Raw genomic sequence first — 27691 nt, 5'->3', positions numbered from 1 at the left:
TGGTCCTAAGCTAAACTAAAGTTTTCTAAGCTGTATACAAAATCAAATCCAGACGTCCAGACACCCATGGTTTTGTTTTTAGCTTTATTTATTTTGATTTGGCTTTAAATTAAAAAAAGTAAAAATACTGGTGGTTAGGGGGAGCCCATATTCTGCTGAAACCATTTCACTCTGAGATGGTTTATGAATTAAGCAAAAATAGTGACGGCGCTCTGTGTCACAGCCGGGTAAATGGGGAGTCCAGCTGTCTGTTTTGCTGGTTGGACATGGTGGGTAGAGAGAAGTGTGGAGTTAAGGGTGTGTCTCCCTAAGGGACTGCTGTCTTGGGCCAGCGCACCACTTGCCATTTTTAGAGCGCTGAGGTTTTCACTCTATCACTCTGCTCTGTAAGCTCCCATTACACATTGTATCCACATATGCTTTTGCAAGTCTCACACTGAGATGCAGCTCACTATAATTTGCTGAATGGACATCTTAGACGCTAACAGCCTCGCTGAGATTAAAACAAAGCAGTGTGTTCCAAGGTGCTGAGCAAGTTTGTGGTTAAAATCTATTGCAACATGAACAAACAGTTTTACACAGAAAAAAATCAGCCTCACATTCAGCTTTCTTCATATATTTTGGTCTTAGGTGGTCTTACAGGCTGTTTGTTTTGAGTATTCAGTGAGTACCCTCCACATTTAGAGCCTGTTGGACACAGCCTGGATGTTTACTCCACTATAACCACAAGGTCTTGTTAAAAAAAAAAAATAAAAAAATAAAATCTCAGGCTTGCGCAAAATGATGGCTGCTGGTCACTTATTGCAGAGGCAACATCCTGCAGAAGTCTCAGTTAGAAACCTAAATTTATACTGAGCTATAAAACTCAGACAAGTATTTTGCCATGCTAAATATATTATAGCACTTTGTTTCTCAAGACCAGTGTATCATTACCATAGGACATTTGTAATAGAAGGCAACTACTTCACCCTTAGTTTCTGGTGTGTACCACAGACCTCATTTATTCATAATCTGTAACCCTTATCCAGTTCAGGGTCACGGTGGGTCCAGAGCCTACCTGGAATCATTGGGCGCAAGGAGGGAATACACCCTGGAGGGGGCGCCAGTCCTTCACAGGGCAACACACACCCCTACGGACACCTTTGAGTCGCCAATCCACCTACCAACTTGTGTTTTTGGACTGTGGGAGGAAACCGGAGCACCCGGAGGAAACCCACGCGGACACAGGAAGAACACACCACACTCCTCACAGACAGTCACCCGGAGGAAACCCACACAGACACAGAGAGAACACACCACACTCCTCACAGACAGTCACCCAGAGGAAACCCACGCGGACACAGGGAGAACACACCACACTCCACAGACAGTCACTCAGAGGAAACCCACGCAGACACAGGAAGAACACACCACACTCCTCACAGACAGTCACCTGGAGCGGGAATCGAACCCACAACCTCCAGGCCCCTGGAGCTGTGTGACTTCGACACCTACCTGCTGCACCACCGTGCCGCCCATATTTATATCAATGTCTTATAAATATCAATATAATTTTCATAAAAACAAAATGTAAATTATTTATTTCCCATGTACAATATCACACAGAATACAATATAAATATAACAAAATATTCTTAATATATTTAACATTGACATAACACTGTTTCTCTGGCATAGAGGGAAAACACCACGTCCTTATAAACCATATAATGGTGGTCAGGAGTCACTAATACACATTTGTAAAATAGTCAATGTAACCAATAAAGAGATCCTTTGGAGTTACTCTTACTTGAATCGAGGTGTCCATTCTTATCCACAAAGGACTGGTTTAGTTGCAGGATTCCAGTCCAATCAGGTGTCATTCTGGTTGTTTAAAATCTCTATCTACACTGGCCCTTTGTGTAAAAGACTGCACACACCCTGACACTAGAACATAAACAAAAATATAAGAACACTGTTTAAAATAATAAGATGTTTGTGTATATATATATTTACCAAAAAAAGTTATTACTCATTGATATTCACTGTAACATTTGGTGTATAGATTCTGCAATAGTTTGGTAATTATAGGGTAAAAACACCCGTCCTTTCCTTCCCAATACAAACCAGTGCTGAGGCTGAAATAGGCCAAAGCTGGAGAGTCGTGACCACGACTATTTTACAACAAACCAGAACCACACTGCAATTCATGCAGATGACAGCTGAGCATTGAATTGAAATAAAACCTGCAGTAAACGTTGGTTTCAAAAGTCATTTTGGTGAGAGATGGGACTGAAGATTCAGCAGTGGGAAGGAATCTGAACTCAGCCCGTTCCGTCTTTAGGAATAATACAAAATATCTTTGGTGGATGTGACTAATCTGTTGCTGTATGATCAATAGTGAGAAATCTGCCTCAAATGAAAACCTTTCAAAAAAAGATTTTTTTAGGGAAAGTGAGTGCTTTTTTTTCTCCCTTTGGTTTAGAAACAAACGTTAGGACTGTGCCCGTGTCTGAAGATTTCAAACCAGCAACATGAAATCAAATCTCTGGTTTGTCCCAAAGCCCAGGGCTGATAACGAGGCAGACGTTCTCCGTCTTCTGCTACTTCAGCATGTGGTGATAGAGCTCCTGCCACAGGCTTTTGCTTCGGTTTTGGCCACCAGCAATCTGAGAGAATCTCCTGACGTCCGGATGATCTCCCTACCACTGTGACAGACAGAGAGGGAAGCAGAGCATGAGAGGGTTATTTTGGGTCTGGACTGTGGTAACTGAGCTACAGTGCCAGGAACGCCTGCCAGATCTCATCTGTGAAACCTCAGACTTCCTACTTTATGCTTTTATCTGGACCAAGGGACTGGCCAGAAGGACAGTGTCTCACATGTTTTGTCACAGGTTCTGTCATCTGTTCAATTTAAACTAATAGTTGTCCAAAGCCAGATTACAAGGACCTCTAAAGCAGCCATATTTTGCTCCATCTCTGGTTGTTGGTATGAAGCAATAATGGAGACCACCTGAGACCATATCAATGCTTTAAAACTCTTCCAAATTTACCAAAATGTGAGATGTAGACTGTATTATTATTATTGTGTCTAAAAGGACCACACCGGAAAATCTCTGGACTTGACTCACCAGAGTTTTCCTGGAAGTGCATATGTGAAAAATACTTAATGTTACATTTATATAGCGCCTTTCTAACACCCAATGTCGTTTTACACAAGGAGGAGTGGGGGGAGGGGGACACTTATGAGCAGAGGAGTGCAGAAATACTGAGAGAAAACGAAGAGCAGAGGCAAAGACTTTGTTGTAGAGATTTCCAGAGCGTTGGTGCCGTAACACTGACTGATCTACCACCAGCTTTAACTAATCTGAATTTGGGTACTGAAAAAAGGCCGCTCTCAGAGGACCTCGATGATCTTGCAGGACACTAGGGGTGTAAACGGTAAGAAAGGTAGGTACAGAGATTTAAATGTGAGCAGGAGAATTTTAAACTGAATACAGAGCGAGACGGGGAGCCAGTGGAGCTGATGAAGGACAGACGTGATATGAGCTGATTTTATTTTTTGAATAAGAGAGAACTCTAACAGCAGAGCTCTGAACTCACTGAAGGGAGTTTATGGTTTTAAAAGGAAGGCAGATGAAGAGAGAGTTACAGTATGGTCACCACTCTAGCAGGGGATTTTCAGCATCAGATGCATTCTTGCAGCTGGAGATGTTCTGCATGCTTTAGGCATGGGGTGATCCCTGAGCTGTGCGTGCAGTAGATCAGAGCATGCTTCTCTGGAACATTAGCAGCTGTATTCACACATGTTCATTCCGATATTCCCGACTTTGTACTAGGGCCCTAGGGTACTATAATGTCTGGGACAAATGTTACAGATGTTTGCATTCACTCAAACAGCTCCTCTGGGTAAAACGTTACCATGCATGTATGTAAGTGCCCTGCCACTGGTCTCAGGCCAGATACAAGCTACAGTGGAACCTCTACCTACGAACTTGATCCGTTCCGTGACCCGGTTCGTAAGTGGAAAAGTTCGTTTCTCCAGTCAATTTTCCCCATTTAAAATAATGGAAAAGCAATTAATGTGTTCTAGCCCCCCCCCCCAAAAGTCACCCTTTTTGCACTGATATATGTTTACAACACTCTCAAATTAGTAAAAAAAAATACATGTAGCGTTACTAAAAATAAAAGAGAAATACGGTGGTAACAGTAATAAAAAAGAAATAATAAAGTTGTAAGTGGTTACACATCGCTACCTTGAAGACGTGACGACTGGCTGGAGGAGTAACACAGGCACTGGCTGTATGACGGGAGGTGGGTGGTGGGGGGAATAACGGAGAGTAGGCGGTGAATGTGGGGAGACGAAGCGTAGATACGGTTTAACTTAGCACGAATTTCGATGTCTGCTATTTACACTAATGCTAAATTGCTAAAGCTACAATGTGCTAATCTTAAAAGCTCACTCAAGTCTGGACGCTGGGAGACTCGCCTATTGGGGTCAGTGGCCATTTCCAGCCGCCGGCTCGGGGGAGGCTCGGGTTCGTTTCTAGAATCGTGGTTCATTGGTGGAGGCAAAAAATATTCAAATGCCCAGTTTATGTCTTGGAAAGTTTGTTAGTAGAGGCGTTCGTTAGTAGAGGTTCCACTGTACTTCTTATTTGAACATGACAAGCCAACAACTACTATATCAGTTATCCTGCATCGTACTGTAGTTGTTGTTCTGTAAGCCTGGAGATAGGCTGTTTGAGTCTGAAATGGTATACTCACGTATGATAGTCCATGCCCACTAGACTGACTCCATTTACAGCGAGGATACGGTCACCCAACCTGAGTCTGTGGCACTGGGCAGCAGGTGAATCTGGCACCACAGACTTTACATAAATACCACTCATCCTCAGTGGAGTTTTCTACAAACAGAGCACACAAACACTCAGTAACAATCAATACACAGGAAGTCAAAACACATCTCATTTGTTCCTGCTACTGTGCACAACTGCCCTTAGGTAACATAACTGAACAGGAAAGGAAATGAATAAAAGCAAAGAATCCGCACAAACAATGCACCGTCACATGCTTCAGAGAACAAATTTGATGAGTCACTCAAAGACAACATAGTTTTATTGTCCTTTTAATGACAAAGCATAGTTTCACATGAAGTGCACCAGCAGAATGCACCCGTACCACCTCACTGTCCACTTCATATTCCTCATAGTCCTCCCAGAAGACTTAGAGGTTCTGAGAAAGGTTTGGGGTCACTTCACTTTCAGGTGTGATTACAATACCGCCATCATTAATGTGTTCAAAAAAGCCTTGGCTAGGCCAAAGCAAAGCAATTTACCTCCTGCTGAGACATTTCCAGTAAAACCTGACACCCCTCCACTCCTGCCTCCATACCAAGTGCCTCAATCAGCAACCTTGAACATTTTAGAGAGCCAAACACAGCAGGGGAACTAAACAATGCACCTTTATTGTCTCCAAATGCACTCTCACTGTACGAGCTCAAACAGGCTGCAATTATATTTAAGACAACAGCTGCTGACTGGCCTGCTTTTGGAACGTTTAAGATAGGTCATGCAGTGAGACACTGCAGTTCACACTGGATTAACACACTGTTCCGTCCGCATTGACTGTACTGCTGACAAGCCTTATATAAAAATAGCAATTGAAGTTATACTGAGCTATAAATAAAAAATAAAAACAAGCTTAGGCAATGGTTTCCTTTATCATCTGTGATTTATTTACATCTGCTCTTAATTAGATCCATCTTAGTGACAAAGCAGTATTCAGCTGAGCACTAGGAAGCATAACAAGACCTTTAAATCTCAAGTGTATGAGGTAGGTAGAGTATGCTCACAACTTCAAAGTTATACCCCCATTAATAAGAACTTGTGGCCCCTGGAAGAAGGACGTGAGCATAAACCCAACTGTAAACCACGATTTAAGGCCATAATGAAGACTGCAGCCAGAAAAAGAGTGAAAACTGCATATTCTGCTAGATCAGATCAGAAGGGTTGAAGTCAAATTAAGAGACAGTCCTCACCAGTCCATCCACCAGTGCCAGGCCAAGGCCATGTGGTCCTTTGAATAACTCTATGGTGAACACTTCATCCCTCTCATCCTCATCATCCTCTTGTTTTCTCTCATCCCTCTGATCTGTAGCTACCACAGGATCATTCCCTACAGCGGAAACAAAACACAGGCAAAAGCTCAGTCATCGCACCAGTTCTTTGTGTAGTTTTTGTTATAATAAACCATGTACTTGTCAACATCCTTTTTATTTTATTAAACAAATGTTTGCACAAGATTGCTTGTTATTGCTTGCACACTCATCTTCATCTTCAGTATATATTTGTGGACAGTTTTTGTTTGTATTACATTAAGCATTTAAGCTGTAAGTGACAAGTTATTGTACTGACAGAATAACCATTTAATAACTGAATCTTAATCATAAGCATTGATTTCCATGCTACACCAGGACTGCAGGACCACAGGGGGTCTTCAGTGTGCTATATCTCTGCATGGTCTGCTGCTCTTCTGATGTTACCCCCATCCCAACAGAAACAGTAACACCCCCATCCCCCTAAACTGTTCACACCCCAGATCAGTACCCCAAACAATGCCAGTCCCGATTAAGATTCCATCCAGCTACCCAACTGTAAATTCCCATGACGCTTTATCCACCACTCTTTTCTCTCCTGACATCACTACCTCGCTGTAATTCTTGCTCCAGATTATAGGATTAGCCCAGCTACCAAAATAGTGTGACGCATTAGCAGGGAAAACATGGGTGGTTAAACTGGAGTCTTGTTGATTAGAATAGGGGATTCAGACTCACTCCATATGAGGATTTCTAGTGAGTGTTTATTTGTTATAGAGAGCATTTCAATAATGAATTACAAGGGTAATGGCAGTGTTCAATTTGAGCAGAAATCCATTTTGGGAGGATACTGATCCATGCATTAATCTGGAGGGGCGTTAAAGGTTAGGCACCAGCTCTATGAAAATGTCAAACAAATAAATACAGTGGAGTTTGAGTTCCTAACTTGTGTTTATTGACAGTCAGAAACATGTTATTTCTTACTAATTCAAGGACTAAGGTTTAAAATACCCCCCCCCCCCACCAACGGTGTTCGGAAACTCTAATAGGTGTCTTGCCTGTGACGTAGATGGTGGACAACAACTCTAGAAGTTAATTTAATGCAAAATGACGAAAAGGTGTGTTGTTTTTGGCTGCAATCATTCAATGTACAGTGGGACATCTGTGCACAAATTTGTCAACTTTAAAACGGACACTTTGGAAAGGACCATCCGCTCACTCCGTTATCTGTAGCTCATTTCACTGGCGCTTTTCCAACAATATGGGCATGTAAGGACACCAACGAAAGGTGTTCAAGAGCCTCTGTAACATGGAGGTAAACAGGGTAAGGACACTCACTTCGCCTGTTTTAGTTGGTGTTAGTTAACGTTAGCTTGACTCGCTAAACTCGGTGGCTCAGATTATACTCGGCTACGTAGCTGCATTACGGAGGTTTATAGTGTCGGATGAATTCGAGTTCGACTTCAATCACATTTACAAGAATAACGGTACCTCTACATTTGAGTTTAGCTTATTGCTAGGCTATTGTCATGAATAATGTTGGTTATTTAGCTAGATACTGTCATAACAGTCAGTCATAACGGTGTTTTACCGCGGCGTTGTTCAGCTGTTGTCCACCAGTGACGTCACGGTCGCGTTCAAGAATTTCCGTAGCGAGCTCGGGTTTTTCCATCAATTTAATAAAATTGTCAGTTTTAAAGCAAATTAAGCTGCTATTTTCATTTTAATTCATACTTATATATGTCATTAACTACAATAATGTGAAATATTCATGGAGGTCCATTAAGTGGTGCTTAGCCTTTAAGCCAAAAATACCCTATGAATACATTTATTCCATATCCAGTAAAGATTCTTTTGAACTTTTATTTGGCTTTAATTCAATTTTTTTTGGGTATATTTTGTAAATATAAACAAATTGATACCACATCATGGGGGGACTGCATTTGTGTAAGTACCATAGTCTTGTTGGCAGCATGAGTCTCTAGAGAATGCCAAGCATTTATCCTGCATGTGCTACAACAGCATGGCCTAGTGCAGTTCCTGTAGTGCAGGGCCCAGAGTAGCAATGACAGAGTGTCTGTTCTCCTTATTCCAGGACAGTGAAACATCACAATGATTTTGAAGCTGCATTTTTAGGGACAAATACCATGTAGAGTTCCTTTAATAGCGATTTAAGAAAATGAACAAATTACATTCTTGTTTTAACTGAGTCACAGGGAGTTCAACCTGTGGTGATAAGAGCTAATTGGACTTTCCTTACACCCTCTCCCTCCTCAATCATAAGACCAAATCAGAGCCAGAGAACACAAAGCAGCACTTTCATGTCCACCCTTTGGCCCGCACATGACTTCAGCACTTTGGCTTCCAAAAACAATAGACCTGGGGAGGAAATGGCCCATCCTTTGAACTTGTGGAACACCCCACAGGGCGTACATGACTTAGGCATTTCCTTAGCTCCAAAGGAAAATGAAAAGCGAGCTATAGTGAGTGTTGCAGATTAATCCATATCATTCACATTAACTGTTAACTCAACTATGTGTTGAGAACATCTTTGACTAGCCACATCCCTCAGGCTATAGTCCATGGCCGTAAGAAATCAATGTGGAAACTTTACTGACTGCAGGAGCAAGTCTAGTACTTCAGACAAGAACCTGTTTTCCCTACAGCATGTCTGCTCAAAACACAGCAGAGAACGGATTACCTTTCTTGTGTTGCAGTGCCAAATGCTGTACTGCTTCCTCCTGCAGGCTGGCCTCCAACTCAGTTAGCTCAAGGCCCTGAGGTGTGTTGGGTGGTGTGAGCAAGCAGGAGGGGTCCAAGGCCAGGGTTTTGTGGTAGCCCCTGTCTGTTTCACCTGGCAGATTACTCTGGAGCTCCAGGTTCTTCAGCTTTTGAGCCAATACTGCTTCACATGAGCTCAGATCACCATGAGACCCCTTAACATGGCAGGGCGATGCAGACAACCGTTGCTGTTCTTCTGCTTCAGAACAAAGATGAAATGCTCTAGCAGAGGATAGATAAGAAACGTGGTACTGTGGCTCTGTCCCAGACAGGGAAGATACTGAGTGTGAATCCCCCATTAACTCACTGCTGGTGTCCTAATCGAAAAAAGCATACAAAATTTATTTATCACACTGATCTACAAAAATTAGCACCAAATACAGGGAAAAGGAAGCAGATGGATAGATAGGCAGAGTGAACCAGGAGAAAGGCACCTTTAGAGGTTGTAGTTCATTGTGTGTCTGGCTGGTGGGAAGTGTCGCGATGAACTCCTGTAAATTTTGCAGCTGGGGGAAGAAACCTGGCTCTGTGATGGGTTTCCCGAGCTCCAAGTGAAAAACGTTGTTGGGAAGGATGAGTGGAGGATGGTTGTCGAAACTCTCCAGGATTTCAGCTAAAAGAACACATTAGGTATATTAGCGTGTGTGTGTCAAAATATTGCTAATGAGAACCAACTGGAGCTAAAAGTACAGAACGCATTATTCACATTGGCTAAGAGTCAGTTTCTATGTCTAAGCCCTTTATGATGAAATAATTGACCTCTTTTCCACAATTTTACACAGTTCCCTGGGTTCTCAATGAAACCTGTGTGACATGCTTTGGTCAAAATAGATTTGACCACCTGTTTAAGTGACAGACTCATGACTCACCCTTTAAGAGACAGCCCAGAAGTAAGAAGCAAATATGCAGAAGCTACATTTTTTAGCTGTTATGGCATTTTTGCTTAGTACACTTACTTCCTTGCTCTGGGTAGGTTTTGCTTCATTTAAACTTGTGTTTGTGCTTTGGGCTGAGGAGGTGAATACACTCTAAAGTTGATTTTCCCTTAATAAATAAACAAACAAACAAATATATATATGAGGAGTGTGGTGTGTTCTCCCTGTGTCTGCATGGGTTTCCTCCGGGTGACTGTCTGTGAGGAGTGTGGTGTGTTCTCCCTGTGTCTGCGTGGGTTTCCTCCGGGTGACTGTCTGTGAGGAGTGTAGTGTGTTCTCCCTGTGTCTGCGTGGGTTTCCTCCAGGTGACGGTCTGTGAGGAGTGTGGTGTGTTCTCCCTGTGTCTGCGTGGGTTTCCTCCTGGTGACTGTCTGTGAGGAGTGTGGTGTGTTTTCCCTGTGTCTGCGTGGGTTTCCTCCGGGTGACTGTCTGTGAGGAGTGTGGTGTGTTCTCCCTGTGTCTGCGTGGGTTTCCTCCGGGTGACTGTCTGTGAGGAGTGTGGTGTGTTTTCCCTGTGTCTGCGTGGGTTTCCTCCGGGTGACTGTCTGTGAGGAGTGTGGTGTGTTCTCCCTGTGTCTGCGTGGGTTTCCTCCGGGTGACTGTCTGTGAGGAGTGTGGTGTGTTCTCCCTGTGTCTGCGTGGGTTTCCTACTGGTGACTGTCTGTGAGGAGTGTGGTGTGTTCTCCCTGTGTCTGTGTGGGTATCCTCCGGATGACTGTTTGTGAGGAGTGTGGTGTGTTCTCCCTATGTCTGTGTGGGTTTCCTCCGGGTGACTGTTTGTGAGGAGTGTGGTGTGTTCTCCCTATGTCTGTGTGGGTTTCCTCCGGGTGACTGTCTGTGAGGAGTGTGGTGTGTTCTCCCTATGTCTGTGTGGGTTTCCTCCGGGTGACTGTCTGTGAGGAGTGTGGTGTGTTCTCCCTGTGTCTGTGTGGGTTTCCTCCGGGTGCTCCGGTTTCCTCCCACGGTCCAAAAACACAAGTTGGTAGGTGGATTGGCGACTCAAATGTGTCCGTAGGTGTGAGTGCGTGTTGCCCTGTGAAGGACTGGCGCCCCCTCCAGGGTGTATTCCTGCCTTGCGCCCAATGATTCCGGGTAGGCTCTGGACCCACCGCGACCCTGAACTGGATAAGGGTTACAGATAATGAGTGAATGAATATATAAGCTGATATTGATGTGAATGCTATAAAAGAAAAAATAATAAGCAATAATTAAAAACCAACTGCTGGAGGCAGGTCATGGCAAAGATGTGCCAAAGGTGGAAAACTGATTAAAACCTTGATGCATTATTTCTTTACTCACATGTTTGAAAAGCAGCTTCTGCTTCCTCTGGAGATGGGGTCCAGCCAGAGGGACATGCCCTGCCAGCATTGTATTCCCTCAACATGTGATGAAGCTGTGCTGGATTGAGATGTGCAAACTCAGCTCTAAGATATGGCCAGGACGCCTACACAAACAGAAAGATAAACAGTGTGATGTAAATGACATACATACAACTTAAAATACAAAACTCTCACCAACAACAATGAGAAAAAAAAGTTCTCATTGTCCTCTCAGGTTATTTTTGGCAAAACAAAATCACATACAACCTGCCAAGCAAAAAAGAGACAGATAACAATAAATAATTCTTTATACTTAATATATCTCAGTATGTTTTTGATGTATTGTAAATTTAAGCAGTCTCCTAACACATCTGTAATCAACCAGCCTCTTTTCATGGGTCACATGACAAGTTACCATTGCACAAAAACTAAAATGTGGCCATGAACAAAATACTTTGGGTGTGTTTAGAGCTCTAATCAAACAGAAACACAGTTTGGACTGGGCCACTTAATCAGAGAAGCAGAACCGTTCTGGGAGGAACTTCAAGTTGCCCCTGCATGCCAGCTCATCAGCCAGAGGTCCTCTGAGGAAAACTCCCTTACGGTACAGCTGTACGCAGAGAGGGGGAGGCTGGTGGGAGGGAGCTTTTTAAACACAACCTCTCTCTCTCCCAAAACACTTTCATGTGTATCTCCAGTGTGTTTATGAGCTTTATAACTACTAGTTCCAACAACTGTTTATGTGAAATGCTTACACCGGACAACAGTGAGCAGCCTATGGTGTTGTGCTGATTCAAGTGCAGTTTTGATTAGTGCCTACAAAAGTCATAGTTAAACCTCAGCAATGCCAAAAACAGAGCACTAATAGACTGAGCAAAGCAGGCCCAGAAATGACAGACCGAGAAAGGGGGAAAGTATAAGTCAGTATAAGAGCACTGCTGGCTTCTTCCAAAACCACAAAACTGTGCCATTTTGCCATGGGTGGAACAGTTGAAATCTTCCTAGCGATTGTCCCACTTCTTTTAAAGGCGTAGTTCACGACTGGAATCAAAAAAACACTTATTATTAAATTCAGAAGCTGTTTCCTAGCTCTCTGGTCTGTTTACATGCTGCAAACCAGTCTGAGGTCTTTTATGAAATTCCAGTGTCTGTAAATGAGTGGAAAAATAAACGGGCTCATGACTGCTCCATAGGTGAGTAACAAACATATTTGTGCTGTGTTGGATCACATAAGTTGGAAATGTCTCTAAATTGGGAAACATTTCCAGTAAAAATAGCCATTAAGCAGGTTATTCATATTTCATTTTATTTTTCTGGGCGACACGGTGGCGCAGCAGGTAGGTGTCGCAGTCACACAGCTCCAGGGACCTGGAGGTTGTGGGTTCAATTCCCGCTCCGGGTGACTGTCTGTGAGGAGTGTGGTGTGTTCTCCCTGTGTCTGCGTGGGTTTCCTCCGGATGACTGTCTGTGAGGAGTGTGGTGTGTTCTCCCTGTGTCCGCGTGGGTTTCCTCCCACAGTCCAAAAACACACGTTGGTAGGTGGATTGGCGACTTAAAAGTGTCCGTGTGAGTGAGTGTGTGTGTTGCCCTGTGAAGGACTGGTGCCCCCTCCAGGGTGTATTCCTGCCTTGCGCCCAATGATTCCAGGTAGGCTCTGGACCCACCGCGACCCTGAACTGTATAAGGGTTACAGATAATGAATGAATTAATTTTTCTGAAGGGATTAGATTCAAGATAATTTATTTGAAAAAGTTGATAAATTGAAAATCTGAAAATCAGATTTAAAAAAATCTTAACAGATCTAGAGAAAACAAGATGTCTAACAACCATCGGATAAAAAGAGTTCATCTCTGAGCAACAAGAGGACATCTCCGCTCATGATTTAGGTCCATGTAAAAGTTTTCTACATTTATGACACTGAATAATTAAAGATGTTATTAATGGTAGTTTTGAGTGGTAATTAGAAACTGTGGTAACAGAGAAAAAGTGGACTTTCACACATTAATGTACATTATCAAACATAAATAAAATTATGAGCTAAAAACTTGGCTGTTTTGTGCATAAAATCTAAAGAAACACAACTCAATTTAGATACTGCACTGAAGTTCTTGATGTGTGTTTTCCCCCCAATCCTGAGGCTGAGGAGTGGATCATCAGGTGGTGATGAGTCACAAAAAACGTCCAGCGTGTGGTCCGCATAAGAACATGAGGAACTACATGAGGAACTGCACAAGGAAGTACACAAAGAACTCTACAAGATCAGTGTCACATGAGCTCATTTTATAGCCCCTCCCTGGCTGACAGTGAAGGAGAGACAGAAAGGGCTAAAAATACCAGTGTCACTCCTGGGTGTGATATTTTAATGGGTTTACATTTAATGAGCCAAAGCTCTCTTACTTTTACTCTCTCAATATGAGCTTCTGTGTTCCTGCTTTGTTCTTAATGCGGTTGGCAGGTGATCTGCTTTACAGAGCACAGTCTTATTAATCTTGAGCTATACCCATTCCTTAAGGTGATATTTCATTCCAGGAAAAATAATGCCGCTATTGGACAAGCCCTATAAACTCTCACAGCAGAGGATGCGTCGAGGGGGCGATGGATAGTTGGATCATAAAATGGATAGATAAAAGCTACAGCGAGATTCTTATATTGTGGTCTGTATAATGTAGAGGCAGATAAATGGAGTAAAATTGAAAACAGTATTCATCAAGCAATATACCTAAACAAGTGTGTGCCTTTGAGTGGATTACAGAAGGAATAACAGGCTTCAAACAGGATTAACATGTTTAGTATTACTGTTAAAAGTATAAATCTCCTCTGTTGTTAATTTACAGGGATTTCGTCACCCCTTTGGTTTATTTAAGAAACGAATGAGAGGTGGTTCAAACGAGTCAGAAATGTTCAGGTGTAATTACATCACCCAAAACATCTTGATTCAGCTTTTCAAGTGGAACTATATACACAACATGCCACAGCATGCCTGCTGGAGTTTCGTTTGATGACGTCAACTTAAACAGACTGTTGACTCTTAGTTTTGGCTCTTTCAGCATATATGAGGCTGTCCTGAAGTGAACAAAGGACCTACAACAGTCATAAGGAAAGAAATATGTTATCAGATTAGGACTCTGTCACATTAGACCTAACATGACACCTTAAGCCAGCCCCTTTGTTGGTGCAACATAATTCTTGAGTGCTGCCCAAGGCATGATGTAATTTATGAGCAGCCTCAAGGACTTTGCAATGGTTTGTCAAGATTATATATTATATACAAAATCTAAAAATAAGGGCAGCACGGTGGCGCAGCAGTAGTGTAGTGTGCAGTCACACAGCTCCAAGGTCCTGAAGGTTGTGGGTTTGTTCCCACTCCGGGTGACTGTCTGTGAGGAGTGTGGTGTGTTCTCCCTGTGTCTGCATGGGTTTCCTCCAGGTGACTGTCTGTGAGGAGTGTGGTGTGTTCTCCCTGTGTCTGCATGGGTTTCCTCCAGATGACTGTCTGTGAGGAGTGTGGTGTGTTCTCCCTGTGTCTGCGTGGGTTTCCTCCGGGTGCTCCAGTTTCCTCCCACAGTCCAAAAACACACATTTGTAGGTGGATTGGCGACTCAAAAAGTGTCCGTAGGTGTGAGTGTGTGTCTCCCTGTGAAGGACTGGCGCCCCCTCCAGGGTGTATTCCCGCCTTGCGCCCAATGATTCCAGGTAGACTCTGGACCCACCGTGACCCTGAACTGGATAAGGGTTACAGATAATGGATGGATATAAAACTAAACCTTACTGCATAAGGTCCACCAGCCACAAAAAAAAAAAAAAAAAAAAAAAAAAAAAAAAATTGCTGACACACACAAACATAGCATTCTGTGATCCAGTGCAAATACCTACTGAATACAAAAACCTCTTTCAAAAACAACTTCTAAAAACCAGATCGATAGGTTTATCAAGTGATTTAGGACAGACATATTTGCTTTGCGCAAATACTACACTCACAATGTGTGAGTCCATTTGCCATTCATTGGAAGCAAAAGCCCCAAAGCGTATTATACTAGACCTACCTGTAGTAAAGTCTCTTTAGGGGTGGCCAGCAGATTGACTGCTGATGAGAGCTTCTGAAAGAATTCAGCAGCCAGGTCACCAAGTCCTATGCTCTGGGTCCAATCCATCAGCAAATCAAGGTTGGCTCGAATCTGTACCCCTCTCGACCACTGGTAGAACCCTCCACCTGAGCCTTTAAAAAGTCAAATTGACATTGGACACAATTATTTTCAAATATATAAGAAGTCATTTATTTGCTGGAACAAAAGAAAACGTGTAAGTAGTGCTCACCTCTTTCCATAAGTATGTTGAAAAGAGAGGCATTGGTAAAGAAGAACAAATACGCCAAGAGCTGCGAGGATATGTCCGTGTGCACCTGGAAGGTGTTAAGTAGCTGTAGTGCCTCCTTCAAAACATCCAGGATGTTGCTGACACCATCAGGCATACGCAGTTGTCCACTCTCAGAAAAAGGGTTGCTGTCCAGAAGTCCTGGCAATACCGCATACAAACTCTATGAAGAGAGGAACACGGCAGCCATTTTAGGCTATAAACACATTTGTGTTGTAGGAAAACACAAACTTTTACTGGTACTTGTCTCAGTATATAGATAGTCACCATCCAAAGAAAACAATGTATCCAATGTATTTTTTTTTGATTATTAGTTTACTATGTCGTTTGAGTAGCTGTCTTTCACACTGTGTGGAAATTTCATGACTAATGGACCAACAGAAATTCATTTGTTCATTCATTGTCTGTAACCCTTATCCAGTTCAGGTTCGCGGTGGGTCCAGAGCCCAGAGGAAACCCACGCAGACACATGGAGAACACACCACACTCCTCACAGACAGTCACCCGGAGGAAACCCACGCAGACACATGGAGAACACACCACACTCCTCACAGACAGTCACCCGGAGGAAACCCACGCAGACACAGGGAGAACACACCACACTCCTCACAGACAGTCACCCGGAGGAAACCCACGCAGACACAGAGAGAACACACCACACAGACAGTCAACTGGAGCGGAGCTGTGTGACTGCGACACCACCATGCCACCCTCCAACAGAAATTTCAACAGTAAAATGTAAGCATACAAAAAGAACCCTGAACAGCCAAAGAGAAGTGTACAAGCAGAATAAGAGACAAAGTAGCTGTGTCTGCAGTTATCAGATATTTGGAACACTCTCAGCAGTCCAGTGAGATACAGTGGTGTAGATCCTGTACGTTCTGCCTGAGCCCACAGGAAGAATAACAAAAAAAAGTCTGGGAATGGGCTATCGAAAATGTCTCAGCTGAAACAGTCCATTGTTATACACTTACTTAGAGTTTTGGGAATTAGTGAGATAAGATGTGACTCACAGCCACACTTACATGTCCCATTGGCTCAATTACTACATTTTATATTGAACAGATAACATTCATACCTATTTATACTGCTTTAGAGATTATGAAAATAAACAGAAAGGACTGTTATAGGACTCATATAGTAATAAGTATATTTTAAACTATGTGCAGTTATCAAGGTTCCTGCTAATGAGAGATTTCAAAGCAAACAGACAGCAAACATGTCCTGTGTTTTAACACATGGCTGTAGCACATTGTGATCTGACCTACAGCAAAACCCAAGAGTCTGAGCTGTTCCAAATTCAGGCATTTCTAACACCTACCCAAAAATGTTAATGTCATTAAATAAAATCTATTTAAGTGATGGGAACACAGCTGGAAAAATCCAAATCCTTTTGACAATTCAGATTAAAAACACAGCATTTAGGAACCTCTTTTACACACAGACATTTTTAAAAGTGATGTGACTTCTAGGAATTCCTCTGCCATTCCTCTGGTTGCACTGAAGTCATAAGAGGTCAATGAGTAATCTATCCTGGACAAAAGGTCTCAGCCCAAATCACTTCTCCTTCGCTGACACATTCCACTGCTTTTGTCCAGGACCATGACATCACTACCTTTGTCACTCGGGTCAACAGAGGGAAGGAATTACTGAGACAAGACCTGCAAAGTTTTTAAATGACTCTTCAAGCACCATCATCGAAATCACAATAGCTACACAATTCAAACCTGGGAAGTGACATATTCCTTTTCCGTTTACATAAAAAGAGAAGTGAAAAAGTTGAAGTGCTTAAAATATGTCCTAAGCATGTGACTGAAATATCTTCAGTGGAAGCACATGTCTTTAAGAGTATGTGTTTTGTGAGAATATGACATTTTATGTGTCTTTTACGAGGAAAATATTATCATAATCCTTTCATTGTGTTAATGCGTAACTGCTTTAACTCAGCACCAATAAATATTAAACACTGCATACATAAAGACAAATATCTGAAAGCACAAAACCTGCATTTATACTCTAATCTATACTCCTTAGACAAAATAGCTGTGCCCATATCTCTAAACGGGCTGTCTGGTGACGACAACTCCCCTTTTCCTGAACAGGAAACAGACTGTAGGCTCAGGGCACCATTCCGGCTCCACATTCAAAAGCCACAGCTGCTTCCCCATGAACTCAACAGCAGGCAACTGCTGGGTCACTCTGTCCTTCCTGCTCACAGCAGGTGTGAGGTCTCTCCACCCGCTTACACTGTCTCCGTGCTACACGCCTCACCACTCAGGACAGACCAGGCTGACGTGTTCGCTCACACACATAATGGATATTTGAGAACCCTGTTTTAACTCTCGACACGGCAAGGCACAAACAGAGCGGTAAATATTGTAGTGTCAACACCTAGAGCTCTGCCAAATCTTCAAATCAGACTTCCTCACAATAATAACAAGGTTCAGTAGCAACCAGGGCTCGTCATATTCCACTGCAGAATGTTTTGGTCTGTAGCTAAATGTCGCATAAGAGGCAGCATTATATATACATTTATGATCAGTGTAATATCTGCTTATAAGCAAATCTAACGAAGGGACTTAACGTAGGAAAAACACCAAAATGCCACTAAGTTTTCCAGGTGATTACTATTTAGTGAGTGAGTAAGTAAGGAAAACAGTTACTAGACAGTTTCCAAACACATTCTTTTTATCTCCATTATTGCACTAATGCGGTATTTAATTGTTTCTTAGTAACAGACTGTTTACTGAATTGAAAATTACAGATTTTTCTTACTTGAATTACGATAATATACCGTAAATAAAGTTCCTAAAGTGAAATTTTCTTTGTTGTCATTAAACTACAAATAGGTAACAGTCTGTGATACAACAGGACTACCACGAAAGGATCAAAGCCAGATTTTGGGGAAATTCCAAATATATATTTATTTTTTCAATTCCATGGAAAGAAAGAAGGGACAAATAACCTCACACTGTGTCAAACAGCTTTCAACAGGCAAATCTGTGTTTCCCTTGCCTCGTTATGACTTCTCTGACATGCTTATCGAAAGAAAAGAATGGTGTTTACACTTAGATGTCCTGTTTCTGATATTCTGCACACAGCAGCTACTATATACTATCAGATCTTCACATGTAGGGCTGCGCTCGACCAAACCATTAGTATCTGATTTGACAATAAGTTTAGGATTTACCGGCACTAAACTCAAGCAGTGGTTCTGTGCGTAACTGCGTGTGTGTGTGATAGATAGGAGCTTACTTTTGTAAGGTAATAGACAGTCTGCTGAAAAGTAAACATGATGACTTCCTCTAAGACAGTCATGGCCTCCTCACTCGCATTGCGTGTAGAGAGGATCTGAGAAGTTAATTCTGTGGGGGAAAAGAAGAAAAACACAAAACACAAATGTGTTTAAATTATAAAACTCTAATCACGATGTTGTAAGTACACAACTGTAAACAGTAGTAAATAGATGCGAGCACCTTTGCCCTGATCTTTCTCATCCTGCTGTGTCCATGGTAGCAGCAGGGGTACTTCATGCTGGATGAAATGTAGCAGTTCAATGGAATTGGACATCCACAGCACCAGTGGCTGCAGGCCTGGGATGAGTTCAGCCATGCTTAGCAGATGCACCTCCTCTGGCTCTGGTTGTCTATCATCAGAACCTCTGCAGAACAGAAAGAACGTTGTTAGATCTTCAGGCTAGACATACAAGCAGTAAACCACTTATATCACACTGTTGTGTGGTGTAGAGCACATTTCATTTCCTTCTATTTAACTCTATGACAGTATAGGAGCATTTACTCATTGCTGCATCAAAATAAATATATAAGGCATGGTGTTTGTTGGTGTAGATTAAGAATTCCGAACTTATCTATCAATCGGTTCACAGCACTGTGCCAAAAAGACAAGAGGGAAGACGTGTGCTGTGTTTGCATTCATTTCCATACATATTAAAGTAGATACAAGTAGATATAAAATAAATATTGTTTCTGTATTTGTCTCTAATTAACATAAAAAAAAAGCACACTGAATCAAAGGAAGTTCAAATCCTAAACACATTGAAATTCTTTCTATCCACTGAGCTTCCTGCCTTTTGAACTTAGCGCCAATCTGGAGGGAAATGTAGCCACACAAAATGTCTGATAAAAACTGTTAACATTACGTTATCTCACCACTCATCGTTCTAAGGTGGCAGACTGATTTATTACTACAATATTCAATGGCCAAAAGGTCCGGGGCATGTTTTTGTTTGTGCTCAGAGGATTGGTTTCAGAAGTGATGACACTCTAGTGACTCATTATTTCTGTTACTAATAAGGATCATTAATGCTACTTTAGGGTCAAGTGAAATAATCAAACAGGTTCTCACGATTCTGGTTGAAGTGCTGCAAGCTCTTTTGTGTTTTCCTGTGAAGGAACAGAAAAATAAACAAACTGTTTGTCTCAAAATGTGGCAAATGATTAACAGTTAAAAGACTATGCTTTAAATGTGGTTAGAGCTAAGAATCATATGTTTAAAGATGCTTTACGCTTTGAATTCTAACTTACCCACATGGTGAGCTGGATTTGGTTGGCGATTTGCAATAACAACTTGCGAAAATGCACCATTTCGAAGTTGGCAGCTGAATTTTGGATGCACAAACAGAGCAAAAAAGCTGGAATTAGCTTGGGTTCCTCTCCTCTTGCGTCCCCCATCATGAGAATCTTCTCCAGAACCTGGTCTTCTTGGTGTAACTGGTAGGTAAGATAGAGCACTCTGCCCTCCAGGTCTCTCCAGTGAGCTGTTACTTTCCTGTTGGCTCTATGCTTTGTCAGAGGAGAACCACATGTTTTACAAAGTGAGGGTTCAGCTGGTGGATGCAGAGTAGCTATCCAGGAGGGCATCTTCTGAGCATCAGGGGCTGTGGGGTCTTTGAACATGAAGAGGTAGTGCTGACCCAAGCCCACCAAATCTCCTGGGAAAAGCTCAGCCTCACCCTTTAATTGAACACCGTTGTGAGTGACGGCTGCTCCGTGAAGAGGTTGCAGTAAAGTAAGTGTCCTCCTGCTACTCTCAGAAGTAGGGCTTGGAGCATCCAGACGTCGCACACAGCAGTGCTGAGGTAGCACATCAGGGGCATACAGTAACACATCCACCTTCAATTGTTCCATATCCTTACTATGATCACTGAAGCAACCAAACATGCAGCTGTTCCCGCTCATCAAATAGATCACAAAGTCCTGCAAAGAAACAGGAACAAGACACTTTTAAACAAAAATTACTTCAGGGGACACTTCAAGAGACTGGACATAACTTTAATAAGCCAGCAGCAGCCACTGTGATACTGATTAATTTGTTTGATTTTGTTTTTCCTTTATGCAAATTACTTATGTTCTAAACTCAGGAAACCAATAAAAAAATAAAAAAATAGAGGAACCTGTGGTACATGCATTACATATTTACTAAACCAAAAGTTAATCATCAAACTCAGTAACCAAAGGAAACATTCGCTTACCAGCCAACTGAGACGAAGAAACTGAAAAGTAACAATAGTAAATAAAAGACCAATAATAAGAACGAAAAAGAAAGAAAGAGAGAAAAAAAAGAGAAAAAGAAAGAAAGAAAGAAAAAGAAAGAGAAATAAAAAGAAAAAAAGAGAAAAAGAAAGAGAAAAAAAAAGAAAAAAAGAAAAAAAGAAAGAAAGAAAAAAAGAAAGAAAAAAGAAAGAAAGAAAAAAAGAAAGAAAAAGAAAGAGAAAAAAAAAAGAAAAAAAGAGAAAAAGAAAGAGAAAAAAAAAAGAAAAAAAGAAAAAAAGAAAGAGAAAAAAAAAAGAAAAAAAGAAAAAAAGAAAGAAAGAGAAAAAGAAAGAAAGAAAGAAAGAAAGAGAAAAAGAAAGAAAGAAAGAAAGAGAAAAAGAAAGAAAGAAAGAAAGAAAGAAAAAGAAAGAAAGAAAGAGAAAAAGAAAGAAAGAAAGAAAGAAAGAAAGAAAGATCCTACATTACAGGAGAATGAATGAGAGCTGATTATAGCTTGGTCCAACCTTAGCTGACCTCAGTGTAAGTACAGATATCTACCTGTGTAAATTACAGCACTGAGTGTGGTTTCATACCTCTGGAATGTTAATTCCTGTTTACAGTTTCATCAACTTTCAGACAATACTCTCACACACGATCAAAAAAAGAAAAACAGAAAAATTCATGCACTTTATAGCTTTTTCTTCAAAGAATGAAGCACTAACTGATAATGAGAAGGATCCAAATGCAAAGACTATTATATTGGGTCAGTGTAAACATACGCTATTAACAACGTGCACTGTTTTAAAGTGGAGTTGAAGTGGCTGTCGAAACCACAGGTTGTGTATAGCACATAACCTCACTCAGACTCTCACAAACACACCCAAATTCACACACCAGCACACTACCCTGCACACTCAGCAGCATTCACAATCAAGAATAAACAGAGCAGCAGCAGTTTCCTGCTCCTGGAAATGGGCTTGGCAAGTCAGAGGCTGTTGTTTTAGACTTTATTTAAAAATAAACAACATTCTGGAAACAAATTAATCAAATTTAAGATTCTAATCAACAGTAAAGAACATGTGGTTAAAAACATAGTATATATTTTTTAAACGCGACTGTTAGATACTGTTAGACTGTTAGTGCAAGTACAAGAGTACTGTCTATCATTACGGTGGGAACAAAACATGTTTGCGCACATGCTTTTTGTGTTCTAAAGCTTTTAAGCTGATAGATCTCAGCGTGAGACCTAATGTGTACAGAAAGTCCCGCTAACAAGTTCTGCCAGAAGACAACTTGGTATTGCTGGCAGCAGTGGTATTGGTTCAAGCTGTTCTTCCCAACTATTAGTGACAAGTCAAACCCAGAGGCCCAGAGATCACCTTTCCCCATCGCGGCTGCCTGTCAGCTCCAATCTACTCCAACATGGGATAAGCCAGCAGGAAGCACCCTCCCCCAGCTCAGCTCCACAAGCCTTACACACTACAGTGTGGTAGCCCAAAACTGCAGGATTCTCTTCACCTGATTAAGCTCAATTAAAAGCTTTACCGTGCAGTTTACATGGTGGAGCAAACTTGCAGACAGTTTGTGGTGTTGAGTAAGCCGAAACACCTTCACTGACCTTGTGGGACCGCTGATTAATGCTTGGTAAACCAATTAGAAAGGCAATCTCCTAGTGTCTTGCATTTCCCCCTGTCTGATCTAGAACTTGAAAGGCTTTCTAATATAATCAATAAAAAGACAAGAATAAAAATAGATTTGAGTTTCCAGGACTGGGGCTTAGCAAATACTATAGTAACATGTAAATAAGGCTGACAAAACAGACTTACCTGTCTTTGGCTGTAGCCCTGCAGCAGAAGGAAATATGGGTAATCAAATGGCGGATGTATAGAGTACTGTGTTGTATTGTCATCGCTGCTTTCCGTCTCTTCTTTCTCGGTGCTGAGACAGTGGGTCTCTGCATCAGCCTCAGCTTCCAGGTCTTCCTGAAGGGTCACTGCTTTATGGACCTTGCAGGCTTCTTTGCCCATAGCGGAGACGTCCATATCACTCAGGCTTCTCCAGATGCCGAAGCTGTCCATCTCCCCATTGCTCCCGTCGACAAAGAGGGAGGTGACCCGGGAACGTACTTTCTGCAGCTTTCGGACTTGGGAGTTGAGGCCTGAGAAATAACAGATCGAAGAGGTGAGGGCTTTATATGACACTGAAGACACTGGGATTATTTGTGTTTTTTTATTCAGCCATGCTTTTTTTTCCTGATTAACACTCCTAATTGATTTTAAAGCAATGCAGTTATCCACGAAAATGCCTCTATCTCTCTTTAGTGAACAGTATTCCAGGCTAATACACTCTTTCACAGTTAAGATGAAGAATGAGTGAGACAAGTGCAGGAAATCCAGTTGTTACTAGCATTTAATACCACCCATGGCTGCATGGGTCTGATGTAACACAAACACCATTCGGCTAGTTCCAGGGCTGTTAAACACTGTGGAATGTTCAGAGACCAAGCTTTCACAACCAGCAGATCTCTGGGCGTTATCAGCTGTGGAAGTGGGCGTCTGTCCACATTGTTCTGCACCAAGAAGGCATGGGCAGGGCCAAGTCTCCACCAGGGAACCCTGAGAAAGCCCAAAGCCCTGTTCCAAAGTCAACAGTGTCACACATTCTCCAGAGTGCTAGAGGAAACGTGCTCATATGGAAAGAAAAACAAGCGAGGGCTTCACATGCAGGAGGTGTTTCAGCACAATCAAAAAACCCAGCAAGAGGGCGGATGGGACCGTTCCAATAAAACACACCTATAACTGACCAATGTGATCTTTCTTTATCCTTTCAAAAGATGTTAAACTGGATAGTAATATTCATCAACATAAACCTTAAAATTAACTCCTACCTGCAGTGATCGTGTCTCTGTCTTTGGCACTACGTTCTTCAACGCTTGTTCTTTTCTGGATCTCAAACCTTCTAGAGAATCCTTCTTTGGGCTTCCAAAGTGACTGGAGCATTAGAGGCTTCTCATTGTCTCCAACAATTCGAAGGCACTCTGTTTTCCACTGGTGGTCTGCCCCCGTTTGGCCAATCACATCACATAACACATACGCCTCGGGATCTTCCATCTCCAGGCAGTATCTGTAAAGCACCAGCAGAAGTCAACTCATATATTCCACATTCTGATTCAAGGAAGTAGCAAAATTCAGACTTAGTCATTAGCCGAGCTAAAGCACCAGACGTAGAGTTAGTCACAACCAAGAATAAAAATGATAAGCTTTTACAAATATAAAACAGAGAGATGTTCTCATTACTACGTACAAAAGGCCAGACACACTCACCTCTCAAGGGCCTCTTTAACCAGATCTTTTGCACTGGACCGTGTTGTAGCTAGCACACTCTTATAATTGGTCCCTTGGCAGATGTCACTCCCGAATATTTTAAGGATCCCTGGGGCAGAGAGTTGGCTTGACAGCTCAGAGGGGTCATCGGATACCTGCAGATCTCTTGACTGGTTTCTGGTGCCTTGGTCTTGCCGATTATCCCGCAAGAGAGGACTCCGATTAAACACGGTGGCCAGTCTGTTATTGTGGCGACGGATCTTACTTTTGGCTGGCTGCCTGACGCCTGTGCTCTCCGTGGACTGAGTGGTGATATCAGATGCATTGGACCTAAGTGAGGGAGAGAAGCGGAAAGAGGGGAATAACCTTTAAAATGAGCTGCACCTATGCTCATCTGCTCAATGCCCATCTACGAGACAATAAGGACAGTATTCTTTTAAAAGCATTCCATAGACAGTGAAGCAAAGAAAGATCCTTTGGACTCATGAGCAGACCTTATGAAAGAGCACTTTGCACGCTGTGCCAAGAGTAAATAAAAACAGAATGCAATGATGTGCCGTACCAAGACATATTTGAAGAAGTTGAAAAACAGAAAATGTATCCTTTAATGAATGCCCATATTGAATTGAATATTAATCTGATGTTAGAGACATATATATATTCTAAATGTTTGCCAATGAGTTATATCACCTTTCTTTTAACAACACTTTTGGGAACTGAGGAGACCAACTGATGTAAAATTTTAAATTTCACAATGTTCCAAAGGTTTTCAGTAATGTAGCACCTCTATTTTACCATGGGACAATACTGTTGTAATCCACACAGAATGTGAATGATCCTAGTCCTCACAAAATAAGCAAGGCCTTCCAAGACAAAGATAAGGTCTGGATGTTGGCACGAACCCCTAACATGTTACAATATCATTCAGCATTAACGGTGCCTGCACAGACGTGCGCTAATGCACTCCCATACCATAGTTAATACTGGCTTTTGAACAGTACGCTTACAACTCTCTTCTCTTTAGCCCAGAGAATGCAGCATTCATAAAATTTATTCCAGTGTTTGACTTGTAGGACCATGGGAAACATTTCCAATTCTCCTCAGTCCCTCTTAAATGAGCTCAGGCCCAGAGAAGATGGTAGTGTTCCTGGGTCCTGTTTACATAGGGATTCCATGATTGAGTTTTAACTTGCATTGGTGAACGCAGCGAAGAACTTTGTTCACAAACAAGTGTTTCTGAGCCTGTGAAGTGATTTCCACCACAGGAACTTTCCTGTTTTTAATTATGTGCCATTTCAGGGCCTGGAAAATCACTATAGAAATCATGCTATATTAGTGAATAAGGCTCTCCAAGATGTTTCTTATGAAACCCACGTCACTGACCTGTTCCCAGTGAGCTTAATTTATTGTTTTGTAGCATTACATAACTTTACCGGTTTTGTTGCCTTTTAAAAAACATTTTCAGATGTTTCACATTTTTAATTCAGTATCACAAGTATATACACCAACATAGAGCAGGTATAATTTGGTGGCAGGTCATTCTCAGTGCTGCAGTGACACTAACGTGGTGGTGTTAGTGTGTTCCACTGTGTGTGGCCAGAGTGAGCAAGTTGTTTATAACCTCTAGCAGCACTTCTGTGTCTGATCCAGTAGAACCAACGCAACACGCACTCCCACCAAAATAATACAGGCTCTTGTTCTTAAAACATATACCTTACTGTAACATGGTGATAAATAGGAGTTATTGTAGTCAGAGAAGGGCACTTCTATCCCGAGGGAATACTCACTGTAGGGATCCATTGCTGGACTTTCTCCCCAGCTTGGCGAGGCTCTTCTTCGGGGAGCGGATCAATAACCCAACGGGAAAGCCGAGGGCTTGTTTGGTCAACTCGTTACTACGCTCCTCCGAGATCATTTTCCTCACGACGGGATACACCCTCTCCTTACTCTCCACCTGACTAAACTCCAGTACACAACTCCGTATAACGTAAAAAGTAAGCTGCCCCTAGACGACCCTGCGTGTTCTCTACATTATCCGTTAAACACAACCGTTAGAGCAGCTTCTTCCGAGCTCCTCCGTCTACTCCGTCCCGCCACAGCGCTTCTCAACTCCTGGAGTCCTCTCCATTTCCTCAGGGAGTTTGCCACCTGTTAAAACCCCAGTCACATCGCTGAACAAACAGCTCCTTTCCTTCCTTCACCGACGACTCCTGTACAGAAATGACCACAAACGTCGGCGAATCCTGCAGCTTCAGACCACGCAGACCAGGACAAACCGCGTAAAAATTAATATAGGGTCCGTAACGACGAAACAAGACTGGTTTAATCCGAGACGTGAATTTGTAGCTTTTACGTTGGACCAATAGACCGTGCGCTCGAGCTCCAGCGCGTGAACTCCGTTTAAAAACTCACTCAAACTGCGCCAATAGCGGGCAGCGGCCGTGACGTCACAGTGGAGGGGTGACGCCGTTTACAGACCGCGGTGAAGCCAATTGGACATTAGGAGAATCCGCGAGCCGGTGTCATTTTACAATAAAATTAAATTCATAATGTTTTTTTTTTTTAAATGGATTAAAAGTGTTTCTTACATGGTTATTAATTAAGCTGTAAACACCCACAGAAGAAGTGGGACATTAACCTATTTTTACGTCTAATAATAAAAGTATCACAGAACTTATTGAATATGTAAAGGTAAAAAATAAGCTAAGACCTGAAAATATGAATTTAGTTATTTAACATGTTAGGGTCCACCACATTATCATCTGTGTCTAAAAAAAACACTCTGTTGGTGGTCCATTCATTAAATAGTTAACGTATTATAATAGGTAACAAATATGTGATGAAGCCAACATGCTGACTGATGAAGATATGAGGTTTAACAATATAGATGGATGTAGGTTCACTATATGTCAAACAACAGGTCGTTCACCTTGCCCTGTCTATCTGTGTTACAACTGATTATTAATTACTATCAACGTATTAATAACATAACTATTAATAACTGCTTTTACATTATAAAAACTAATGTTAAAAATATATTTAATAGTTATAACCCTTTAAAAGTGTAGTCTTATTCTGGTACCTGCAAGTCTTTTAACCCTGTACTAATTTATAGCCCATATTCAGGCCTGTCTCATAGGCTTTATCACCTAAGCCTGGGTTAAAAACCACATTCTCAACATCAGTAAACAGTTAAAGAGACAGGGGAAATCAAACTAACAACAACAACGTGGCTGGTGCCAAATATATAGCACCTTTTCAATTATTTCCTGTATGTTAATCTCAACAAATAAGTACATTATGAACACTCAGAATACAGAACATTCATTCATTATCTGTAACCCTTATCCAGTTCAGGGTCACGGTGGATCCAGAGCCTACCTGGAATCATTGGG

The 27691-nt window shown here is 41.9% G+C and overlaps 1 protein-coding gene across 1 annotated transcript; it reads right to left on the bottom strand.

The window, feature by feature from the left end:
* Positions 1–1590: 1590 nt before the first annotated feature.
* Positions 1591–26702, bottom strand: radil2a (Ras association and DIL domains 2a). Its single transcript, XM_066642572.1, has 16 exons — positions 26084–26702; positions 24297–24626; positions 23861–24096; positions 22800–23131; positions 20026–20697; positions 19847–19884; positions 18958–19142; positions 18737–18846; positions 15425–15644; positions 15154–15326; positions 11091–11235; positions 9291–9469; positions 8777–9173; positions 6019–6155; positions 4746–4885; positions 1591–2686 (listed from the first exon to the last, which is right to left on the bottom strand). Exons 1-16 carry the CDS (start codon positions 26209–26211, stop codon positions 2587–2589), a joined length of 3522 nt encoding a protein of 1173 aa, XP_066498669.1. The 5' UTR covers positions 26212–26702; the 3' UTR covers positions 1591–2586.
* Positions 26703–27691: the final 989 nt, after the last annotated feature.

This window comes from Hoplias malabaricus, chromosome 13 (assembly GCF_029633855.1).
Source record: "Hoplias malabaricus isolate fHopMal1 chromosome 13, fHopMal1.hap1, whole genome shotgun sequence".
NCBI lineage: Eukaryota > Metazoa > Chordata > Actinopteri > Characiformes > Erythrinidae > Hoplias > Hoplias malabaricus.
This window is presented reverse-complemented; position numbering and strand designations above follow the sequence as displayed.